The sequence below is a fragment of the Triturus cristatus genome, chromosome 8, assembly GCF_964204655.1.
Source record: "Triturus cristatus chromosome 8, aTriCri1.1, whole genome shotgun sequence".
Classification (NCBI taxonomy): domain Eukaryota; kingdom Metazoa; phylum Chordata; class Amphibia; order Caudata; family Salamandridae; genus Triturus; species Triturus cristatus.
In genome coordinates, this window is record NC_140591.1 from 1,127,045,141 (window position 1) to 1,127,057,303 (window position 12,163).

General features: G+C 47.1%; 1 protein-coding gene and 1 pseudogene across 3 annotated transcripts in view; one reads left to right on the forward strand and one right to left on the reverse strand.

The window, feature by feature from the left end:
• Positions 1-4,967: 4,967 nt before the first annotated feature.
• On the reverse strand, positions 4,968-10,860 carry LOC146805487 (vesicle-fusing ATPase pseudogene; annotated as a pseudogene). The gene has a single exon (XR_014967847.1). The product of XR_014967847.1 is annotated as a vesicle-fusing ATPase pseudogene (transcript).
• A 381-nt stretch (positions 10,861-11,241) lies between these two features.
• The window catches only part of RNF149 (ring finger protein 149), a 91,251-nt gene continuing 90,329 nt past the window's right edge, over positions 11,242-12,163 (forward strand). The window contains exon 1 of one of the 2 annotated variants that reach the window (XM_085622757.1): positions 11,242-12,050. In XM_085622757.1, the coding sequence (XP_085478883.1) occupies positions 11,246-12,050 (805 nt within the window). In that variant the 5' untranslated portion in view covers positions 11,242-11,245. The remainder of the gene's footprint in view (positions 12,051-12,163) is intronic. The other variant, XM_085622758.1, reaches the window with a different exon arrangement.

The window sequence follows — 12,163 nt, forward strand, 5'->3', positions numbered from 1 at the left end:
AAATTGGTGTTATGCTGTTGTCGTAGCCAAAATAATAGATGTGGGGTGAATTTCCTTTCGCAACATAGTCTCTTTTTTACCCTGAAATGGCACGTCTAGGTCAGGAAGATGCCTCATTATGTAAACTATAAAGAACACAGATCTCTTGCATCGACAGAAAGTAATAGGCGTGCGGGGGGGGGGTGAGGACAGCAAGGTAACACAAGGCAAGCTGATTCTCTCCTGCACTGCCAGGGCAGTGCCTATCTATCCCTTCATCTCTCATCGACACATGTGCAGGGTGCCTCTCTAGCTGGGGTCTGACCTACGAACCTACTATGGCTCCTCCGACTGGGGCTTGTCCACCTTTGAGAGCCATCAAGAGCCTGAGAGGGGCTTGGGGAGTGAAACCCTGCTCAGCTTTTGGCTTCCTTAGTCCTTGCAGGGGTATTGGAACCTGGGTCTTTCAAGGTCTGTGTTGTTGTTATTCAATTTTCCAGAGTTGACAGCTCTTCCACATCTTTCCCCCTTCAAGGGTTGTACCTTGTACAGCAGTAGATAGTTTCAAATAAAATGGAATGGTGCACAGCTACGGCTTTTGCCACCAATTCCCATTCTTGCACTTTTGGTATCATTTTACTCAGTTGACAGTCTGTTTAGCACATGTCACTGAATTGAAAAACAAAAAAGTATTTATATTCAATTTTCGTTGGTGGGTCAACAGGCAGTACAGCAATCAAGAACACCACATGATACATGAAAAAATGGAATACAAGTGTTGTTAGTTTACAGACATATAGCCCAAATACCCTTCCATTCCCCTTGTCCGGTCTCCAGAAGCATACCGCCCTCAGACATTGAACTGCCCTACACATAGTTCAACTACAAACTCATAATGATAAAACAACACCCCCACATTACATTATCAATAAACAAGGATACAGATTCATTAAGGTCTCAATACACTCTGGAGAGACATTCAAGCACCAGCAGCCCCAGCTGGGCCAAGGATGGGTGACCGTCCACCCCCACCCGCTCAGACCACAGTGTCTGATGCGCTATCCTCCTCCAGAGGTTCTACAAATAATGATGAAATGCCTCCCCAGGCTAACAGAGCCCCAGCAGTCCTCTCATCTTGGCCTATCTTTTTCATGTGCGCCTCTTCAGAACCAGACCACTTGATGAGGTCTGTTTTCCAGGCAGTGGTCTCCGATGGCCGATGACCAGACAAGTCAACGCCGTCTCCTCATCGTGCTTCAACACCCTACGCATGCTCCGCAAGATCTTCCGATGGATCCCGACCGAGACCAGGAAGACGATCACCCAGGCACTCGTCACCAGCCGACTGGACTACGGAAACGCCCTCTACGCCGGAACTACAGCCAAGATACAGAAAAGACTCCAACGCATCCAGAACGCCTCCGCCCGTCTCATCCTGAACATCCCCCGACGCAGCCACATCTCCGGCCACCTGAAGGACCTGCACTGGCTCCCCGTCAGCAAGAGGATCACGTTCAGGCTCCTCACACATGCACACAAATCTCTCCACAACCTGGGACCCAAGTACCTCAACGACCGCCTGACCTTCTACACGCCCACCCGCCAGCTACGTTCGACAAGCCTCGCCTTCGTCGCCATACCACGCATCCGAAGAGCCACCGCTGGTGGCAGATCCTTCTCCTACCTGGTGGCCAAGACATGGAACTCCCTCCCCATCCATCTTCAGCTGACCCAGGACCATCTCGCCTTCAGGAGACAACTCAAGACCTGGCTGTTCGAGCAATAGCAGACCCCTTCCCCCAAGCGCCTTGAGACCCTGCCGGGTGAGTAGCGCGCTATACAAGTGTTATGATTGATTGATTGATTGATGGCCGGGGACTAATCCAACTGATTGCAATGCGTCTCCAGGCCACTATGAGACCCAGGACAATGTGTACCTCCAACTCAGGGTTTTCCTTGGAAAATCAGGAAGCTGCTCCATTATGCACTAGAGAATCTGCCTAGGGACATCCCACCCCGTGAAATATTGAATAGTGGAAAGAAACTTCATCCAGAAAGGCACAATGACAGCACAGAACCATAACAAGTGTAGGAACTCTGTAGACAAGCTCCCGCAACGCGGTCACCCAGGCTCCCTAGCTGGATATACGGAATGCAATCTCTGTCACTAAATGCATTACTAGGCATTCTCTGATTACCCACATTTTTGATGTAGGGGAAACAGCACCCCACTGCCCCTGTGGCTAAGCGGGTTAGTCCTTATTATAACTACAATTTGCAGGTCTGTCTCTCACATACCCTCACCCATCACACTGCCAGGCACTACGTCCCATGGTACGATAACCACACCTCGGTTGTCATCATATACTGACAACATTTCCCATATAGGCTCAAAACAAAAACAACATCCTCCCAAGCACACACCCAACAGCTTTCTATACATGTGGGTAGGTGCTTCAGCGCCCTATATCGGGGCAGTAAGTACTGTACAAAATTCTAAAATACAAAATAAAAGCAAATATCAGAGTAATAGCATATACGACTCACCTTGAAGAGGAGAGGCAATATCAACTTTAAAAGAAACACGTCAAGGCCTACTCTCCCAGGAGGAGAAAGATAACTTTATCTAGTCTTTGCCAGAGAAACTTAGTTGTTGTGAGTCAAAAATGTTACATTCGAACCCATGTGACCCACGCGTTTAAAAAGTGACCGAGGGTAATGGGACTGTGATTATTGGTTTTAAACAGTACATCCCAAGAAACTGTTTCTTGAGAGTTGTATATAGCGACTGTACAGCAGTGTAGATGTAGATGAACTGCAGAAGGAAAGTTCCCGTGCTAGTGAGCTGGGAGAGACATTGACGTCACTTCCCAGGTTATGAAAGGTCCTGCATTTTAAATGTATTGCTTTCTCCGACCGCTCCTGCCTTTTCAGACACTTTAGTTAAACAATACATGTTGACAGTTTTCTGAGGGCGCGTTTTTTTTTTTTGCATTTATCTGTTCTTCTTTTATTGCAACCAATCAGCTCCAGTAATCCAGATATGTATACATATGTCAGAATAGCTTTGGACCAAAATACAATAAAAAGTTTTACATCATTATATCCAAAGAGATACATTAATACAATGTTGTATTGCATTCTGTGTTGGTGTCACTTTTGCAGACTGGGAAAGAAATTTGCAGTTACATACACAATTGAGGAAAGAATAAGAGCACTAGTCACTTAAAAAACAACGCACGTCACTTACAACATCAAAGAAAAACCTTTCAAACTGGAACAAAGGAGAATGAAACCACAGTTGTGACACGTCAGCTCAACACGCGTGGCAAAGATAGGAGCAGCTTTTGCGTTTTGGGCTCACAGGAGGGGTGAGACTCGCCAATGGGGCTCCCATCAGCTTGTGGCTCCGAGTTCGTGGAGATGGCTTTAGATCCTCTCGGCCAAGAGGTGATCAGGAGGCTTGGAAAGTGGAGGTATACATGAGGACCTTTGCAGCAAAGCAAGTGAGCTGGGTTAGCAGGTGAGTAACATTCACACTTGGTTACTAGCAGCTAGGAACGCATTCCCCTCATCTGGGAATTTCGGCCCATAGAATTTGAAAAAGCGTGTGCACATATGTGGATCTGTTGAGCAGAACCAACAATGCATTTAGTAGCCATGCTCTTCTAAATGAAAGCCAAGCCATCTGCGATTGTCTTTACTGAGCATGTGGGGTACATCTTCAGAAAGAGTACACTGAAGCAAAAGCAGAGCACAGGAGTTTTGCTGTAGTGCAGTTCTCCAGCTCTCATTAGTCGAAAGCTGTAACTATATTGGTCAGCAGATCACAAGTGACTTGAGAGAGGGCCAGGCTACACTTGTAACTATCTACATAGCGACGTAGCACCTGATAATGGAAAAAGTACTGTCTATGCTAAATCCATGCGTGTTTACAATGGGCTACCTCCGAATATAGGTTGCATTTAGTGATCAAAGAGTTTATGTAGCAGATTTCCTATATGTGATCTTTTCTTCATAAAACACTTTCCATAGTCTTTGTAATAATATTCGCAGGTGTGATAGATTCTTCTAATCTGTATCAAAACACACTTGCATCGTTTAAGTAATAAAAGAAACCCTGAAAGTCTCCTGTTCAGTTTTTCAATACCCTTTTATAGACAGCTGATGATGATGTGACTTGTTCACTGCTACGCAACAACTCATTCAAAATAAGTTGACATAAAACGTGTGATGGAAATTACATTTTCAAAGAATAAGAAATAAACCATACTAGAAATCCATTGAAATCCTCGCACTCAGGCCATGTGCCAACAGCCCCGAAACAGTTTGCAAGAGTAAAAGTAAGGAAGGCAAGGAAAAAAATAAAACAGATTTAAAAAGATTAATTCCCCAAACAATCCTTGAGACTCGAAGCTAAACTACAGTTGGCTAGAGGCGCTGAAAACAGAAGGACTAAAATCAGACAGGAATACATACACCTAAAGATAGCATCTCGTGCCATACTGTTGGGGAGATAATTACATAGGCGGGCTCACACAGGGCGCTAAGCAGGCAGCTCGCATCCTGTGGAACACACCAGGTATTTAAGAACAGAGGGGAAAGACCCCTGCCTTTGGATGGCAGGGAAGGGTGAAGGATATCCTAAACAATACAACTCTACCAACAATGAAATGCTGCTCTAAAGCTCTCCTAAGTAATGCCGCTTCCTCTGCGAATCTGGTGTTTTGTAATCTTCATCAGAGGTCGTTTTGGGCCAGAACTTCACTGCAGCTGGTCTGCCTTTTCATTGGACATGCAATAATACATCAACGACAGGGATAATACCATGGGGGTCCTCTAGCACCACATAAACACCACACACTGTGGAACATTAGAGCCAACACTTTAACACCACTTTGTCCCGACTGTAGCCGCAGATCACGTTAGTACCCACAGGACCCATCAAATGAAGCACTGCCCAGGCGCCCAAGCCTGGAGAGAAGAAATTAACACACAATATAACCTTTATTTTACTTTATAAAATCTAGTAAAGGACACGACTAGTGTAAACTTCATTGGTATGGACATTTTTCTTAAACATAAAAAGAACCACCTAAGCCACGATTAAAAGGAGCGGACACCAACACTGCTCTTCTGGTCCTGGATAGGAGCCGCCCCCCTGCTCATATCGGAAGCAGAAATACACAAACTTAAAGGGAGGTGTAGAGCAGCATTTGTTTGAGACCTTCTTTAGGATAAGTGAGTGTAGGGTGGGAATGGATACTAGCTGTGTGGGTCCTGCCAACACCACACATTGAGGCACACTGCCGAGATTGCCCATGGCACTGCATGCGAATACCAATCTACCCCACTGGAGGCAAAGCATGGCATGATTTCTCCCAGCCGAGTGAAGGTGTGAAGATGTCTCTGCTGCAAGAGAACGGGCACTGGTGGTTTAGGAGAAACCTTTGAGTGACGTATGGTACCCCCCCCCCCGCCCCCCAAACTTGTTTCAAGTCGACAGGATGAAGGGGTTCCCTCATCCTCTACTAAACTGTAACCAAGTGAGAATGTCCATTGTGTGCCAAACAAGCAAAAGATTTTACAGAAGAACATCTGTCAGACAACACCAGAATATTACAGACATGAGTAAACGAGGGGCTGGGCTATAGCACTAAACATTATGATAATCAATGAGGAGGGAGAAGGAAGAGGTTTCGATCCACTCGACTTCCTTGTTTCAAGTATTCAAAAATCAATGGGGAGTGGATCACTAGTCCCAAAGAACCAGGGTGTGCACGGACAGTATAAGGTACTGTAAAAAACCCTCAATCACGTTATTCTGGGATCGATGTTAGCGGTATATTTTCGTTCTCCGCTTCGTTATATGTAACGTGACAGCATCATCATTGGGTTTTGCTGTAATGCTTTCTCCACCTGGAGAACATACCACTGGTTATACTGGTAGTGATCGTAAATGAAAAAATAGGAGGAGAGGGTGAGTCTTAGTGAAGTGATTAGTGGTGAAAAGATTGTACTTTAAAAACCCACAGCGCCAGTAAAAAAAATGTTTAATCGTACTGGATGTTGGGGGATTCGTAGGTCGTTGGTGTGCACTCATGGGTGAGTTAGGACCCTGTGCATGCTAAAAAAGTGTCCATAAAAAGGTTGACATGTTTCAGCCCTTGTTCTGCCCCTGTCTTGTAGGTCTACGAATAGATAACACATGACAATGTGGTAGAATACCTTCTCCATCATATGATCTATCGTGCACTGTCAACAACCATGAGACACACAAGAGACACTGATCAAGTACTCTATCAACAACGATATGGTTAAAATGAGGTAACACACCTCCACACGTGGACTTAACCTCCTTTTTTGCCAAACTTCAATTTTTTCTATTTTTCTATTTACAAAACGAGGCACTGCAGTTTACTCCACACTTTAATGTTTGGTCAGTCCACCTTTTATCTCTATGCCTTGCTCACCCCTTATAACGTCAGCGCCGAGACTCCCCGCCCAGTACCGGGTCATCGAGGGCAGAGTCAGCACAGAACCGAAGTTCGGCGCCGAAGAGGTCAGCGAGACGACGCTTAACACCACGGAGCAACCGTAACGTATTACAAGAAACTATACCTGTTAAATCTTCCCTCCCTTTGTCTCTTTTTATGTTTAAAGAGCGCTTGCGACCGCCCAAACAAAACCCGCTGTTGCCCGCAATCAAGGGAAACAGGTACGGTCTTTCTTCGTTGTTTCAGGTATTATGAAAACGCTTTAGAGTACCGTGTTTGTTTTGCTCCAGTCCTTTCTGCATAGCCACCCAACAGTTGGCACTCATGTTGAAATTTCATGTTATTTACCTTGTATAACATCTTTTTCCGGCACCAAATGTTTAGAGCCTTCTAACAATAATTGTGTCATGTATTAATTTGTTATAAGCACACTGAAGTTCCCGTGTGACACTACATTTACCTGATCTGCGCGACTACTTATATGGGCTGTTTAAGACAATTTTTCGATAATTTTTTCAACAGCCACATGTGAACTGACACATTTCCACATAGCCTGGAGCTTTTCACCTTAACTCCGGTTTGATTTACGCCACTAACACTCTTGGCACGTATACCGTTTGATCTACCTACCCCGTACAGCCTCCATCTTAGCACCACAACAACTCGAGGTTGCCTGATAACAACTTGTGCCATACAAAGAACCATGAACAAGCACGATAGAGCTTACCTCGTGCGACCTCCCTCTTAGCACCAAAACGACTCGAGGTTGTGCGACAATAACACGTGCAATGTATAGAACTGTGAACAAACGCGAAAAAGTCCCCCTGTGACACAACATTTCTGTACAAGAAATTACTTATATGGGTTGTTCTACACATATATTTTTTAACATCAAAATGTGAATCAGCATGTTGTCCCATATCGTGGGGATTATCGCCTTAACTTCAGATGAACTCATGCCACCCACATTCTAAACCCTACTGCGTGTTGTCTTGTTTACGCTTCCAATACAATAGAATAGCACTATTGCAACAACTACTAAGTGCACAACGTATGACAAGATGGAATGTCTTTACTCTTACTAGTACTGAAAGGAGGGACGAATTTTGCCATAGAGAGTGTAGAAACCTCAGCGTTTCACCTCAAAACAAAAGAATTGCCATTTTTTAGTTGTTATAGATGAAAATACATCTAAGGTAAAATTAGCAATGTCCTTTTTGCCTGCTTTCTATAGAGTAATTCCTATTTTAACTTTTAACTTTTAATTTTTCACTTTGTTCTAATAAGGTCTGTTTTCTTTCCCCATCACAACTTTTTTTCCAATACTGTTCGGAACAATAAATTATAGGTTCTATGGAACGGTTACTTTCTGGGACCATTTAACCCAACTATTTTCACCATAGAGACCTTGTGAATATACAGGTCTTTCACCACCTAGGTCCTGAAGAAAGCCCACCTGCCCCCCCGGGGCAGAACAAGGGCTGAAACATGTCGACCTTTTTATGGACACTTTTTTAGCATGCACAGGGTCCTAACTCACCCATGAGTGCACACCAACGACCTACGAATCCCCCAACATCCAGTACGATTAAAAATTTTTTTACTGGCGCTGTGGGTTTTTAAAGTACAATCTTTTCACCACTAATCACTTCACTAAGACTCACCCTCTCCTATTTTTTCATTTACGATCACTACCAGTATAACCAGTGGTATGTTCTCCAGGTGGAGAAAGCATTACAGCAAAACCCAATGATGATGCTGTCACGTTACATATAACGAAGCGGAGAACGAAAATATACTGCTAACATCGATCCCAGAATAACGTGATTGAGGGTTTTTTACAGTACCTTATACTAGTGATCCACTCCCCATTGATTTTTGTATAGCACTAAACATGCACAAGTCCGAGTGCTTGTTAACAGTAGATGAGAGTTTCACTTTGTCCTCTGAGGGGCGCCCACAGGCAAAGATCTTCCCACGTTCTGCGCATCAGTCACCACCTCCTTCTGCCACTGGGAGGCTCCCAACTATGGCAGCAATGGCTTTACCCTCAATCATAGCCACGGCGACTCGCGCCCTCTTCTTTCAGCAGTGCCAGGAACTTGCTCACACGATACTCAGGATCCATCTGCAGGGACATCTCGATGAGCATCAGCAGCTTCTTGATCCCAATGTTAACCTTGGTGTCTTTGACATGCTGTGCGATCACAGCACGCTCTTTGTCCTTGAAGTTACCCAGGAGCTCCAATGCCTCCATGAGTTGCTCGCCAGTGGAGATGTTATTCACAGTGATGGTGGTGCTGAATGCATCCAGCATTTCCATCTCTTGCAGGACATCCTTGCGGCTGGTGGTCCCAATTATCAGCAGCTTGCGACCCTGTGGGGGTGCTTTTTTCAACAACACCAAAAGAGCCTGCAGAACCAGGTTCGAGAAGCGAGGTCCGATAGGAACATAATCTAAGAGCCGTTCTATGTCATCCACCACCACACAACTGAGCTGGGATTTGTATGCATCTTCAAAGATCTTCTTTATGGCCTGACACTTGGCTGTCTCAGAAAATCCAATCATCTTCTCAGGTGAGCAGATCTTGATGAATGGAAAGTTGGATTCTTCAGAAATCTTTGCTGCCAGGGCAGTTTTTCCACTGTGTGGAGGGCCTTCCAGAAGGACGCTGACCAGTGGAGTACGGTCGCTGTTCTTGGTCTGCTGCACCAGCAGCTCCCCATCCTCCATGACACGGGTAACAGGGTCTCCCCACATGATGATGCCATTCATGATGTAAGAAGCGTAGTCCTCCTGGTTTGTACCGAAGGCAGGTTTAATATCATTCTCCAGTGATGTTAGGAAGTCACCTCTTGTGACCTGCAGACTCTGTGCCTTCTCTGTGTCCACTTCCACTTTGACGCTAGCCTTAATGTGCCGGTTCATGGCCGTAGACTGGGCTGCTCGGACCAAGCCCTCCAGCTCAGCACCACTGAAGTTCTTCGTCTCCGTGGCCAGTTCATTAATATCTACTTCTGGGGCTAACAATTTGTGATCTCTCATCTTTGTTGTGTGAATATTAAGGATCTGAAAACGGCCCTTTTCATCCGGTAAACCTATTTCCATTTTCACCTCCAACCTTCCAGGTCTGAGTAAGGCTTCATCTATCAAGTCTGGCCTATTGGTCATGCCAATAACAAGGATGTTGTTGAGCTGCTCCACTCCATCGATTTTGGAAAGCAACTGGTTGACAACAGTGTCATGGACGCCGGTGCTTCCTGCCATGCTACCTCTCTGCTTGCAAATGGCATCAATTTCATCAAATATAATGATGTGAAGTCCACTGTTTGCTCCAAGCCTCTTCTGCTCATCCTCTGCGTCTGCAAAGAGCTTGCGGATGTTGGCCTCAGACTCACCAACATATTTGTTAAGGATTTCGGGCCCATTTACCACCTTGGGCTCTCGAGCATTCAGCATCTTTCCAATCTGACGAGCCATCAGCGTCTTACCACATCCAGGGGGTCCAAAGAGTAGGATACCTTTTACATGCTTGCACCCCATCTGTTCCACGATATCTGGGGGGAAAACACGGGAGGCAAATGCACGCCGAAAGATGTCAGAAAACTCCTTGTCCAGACCACCTATGCCCATCCGCTCAAAGTTCCAGTCTGGGTTGATGATTGATTGTCGACCTTGCTTGGTCTTTGATTTACCAATTAAGGTGAGGGAAGAGCTGTCTACCTTTTCAAACACAACTTGGCTGTTTCCAACGACAAGGCCTGCTTCAATCTTAGGTTGCTTGCCAGTGGCGCTCTCTCCTTTCAGGATGCTAGGATCCATACCCTCAATGTCCTTTACCACCAGACCGAAAAGCTTATCACAGAAGTGGAAGACGAACTGCTGCCCCACGGAGAAGGCCTGGTTGTTGAACTGCTGAATAAATTCTCCCGCCATCTTGTCCGAGTCATAGGGGTTGGAATCAACACTTTTCTTCTGCAGGAAGTCTATCTCGATGGTCATGGTGCCGATGCACTGCTTGGTCTTGTCAAAATTATACAGGCAGACTTCAACCTCCTGCCCGATGGAGAGCCCGGCCCATTTCCGCTGTGGAAGGCTGAAGGCGATACTGCCAGGAAGCACAGAGAGATGGGTTTTTAAAGTGAATATGAATTTGTGGTTGCCAGCGGTTCGCACTGTAACATGCAGGCCTGACTGGAATTCCTTCTCGTTGACTACTGCACAGTTGCTTAAGGATAGTTCATCTGTAGGACACCTCGCCGCTTGCATAGACCGCGCCGCCATCTTTCACTCCCGATCTGACCGGTCCGCTTCTGATTCTGAGCCTGCCCTGCACTGACAGAGCGCGTTCTCGAATCAGCCGCTCGCCCGTTTCTCCGCGCACCCGCGTCCCAGACTGCGCATTGAGGCGTGATTAGTATGACCCATCCACTGCCATCTTACAGTCAGGCAGACGTCAGCGTGTCGCGCGTTTGTATCTTAATGACAAATTTACACCGTGTGACACAAGAAAGCTTTACTGGAATTACTAAATATGTTTTCTGACGGATGGGTTACATAGTAGATGATTCATTTATAATTAGTTATAATTTGCATACAAAGCAAGCTATGCATGTGATGAACTCGGTTAAGACACAAGGTAGATTATTTTATGTTCGATCTGTCAGGCCATTTTAGGTCTATTTTCTGTGTGCCTTAAATGTTCCCTTATGCCAGATAGTCCACAGCTTGTTCTACTTATCAGTGAAAACGTTCAGGCCCCCCTTGCATGTCTCCTCCTCCCCTCTGCTCCCCCTCCCTCTCAGCCCGTGCAAGCCTGCTTCCAGGCCTGTACACCGGCCTCCCCCTCTTCACGTCTCCTCCCCCTGCGCGCTGTGTGTTTGTTCTGACAGCAGGAAGCTTCCTGTTCAGGCTTTCAGTTTGGGCTGCCGGTGCCCGGCTTCTGCGGTGCTTGGCTGTGTCTCCTGCTCCCTTTCGACCTGTACTGCTCTCCCTGTGCCTCACAGTTCCGGCGGTTTCCTCCCACCATCGTCTGCCTGTTACCCGGCTCGCCGCTTCTCTTCACCCCGAGCCCCGGCCCTTCACCGAGGCCATGACGGGGGTGCGGGCTGCCCTGGCCGCTGTGCTGCTTATACTGGGCTGCTCGGCGCCCTGTCTGGGCCGCTCCCTGGAGTGGTACACGGCGCTGGTGAACACGGCCTACACGGACCCGGTCAGTAACCTGACGGTGCTGGGGAGCACGGAGAGCGGCCGCTACGGGGACAGCTCGCCCAAGGAGAGCGTGCAGGGCCTGGTGGGGGTCCCGAGGGCCGCGCTGGCCCCAGAGGCGCCCCCCGAAGCCCTGGAGGGCTGTGCTGCAGACACGGAGTACTATGTGCCGGGGGCCGCCGCCTGGCCGCATCCCCCCGGCGATGGAGAGGAGGGCGTCGCCGGGTCGTGGATCGCGCTGGTGGCCCGAGGGGGCTGCACTTTTAAGGAAAAGGTCTTCAACGCCGCCCGCAGGAACGCCGCCGCTGTGGTCATCTACAACGAGCCCAAGGCGGGCAACGCCACCGTGTCCATGTCTCACATAGGTAAGTCTTCCGTCGCCCCCTCATACACACGTAACCCCCACATGCAAAACCCTTGCCGTACCCATGACCCACATCTCTATGCGCCCCTCACCACCCAGTTCGACGTGTGTAAA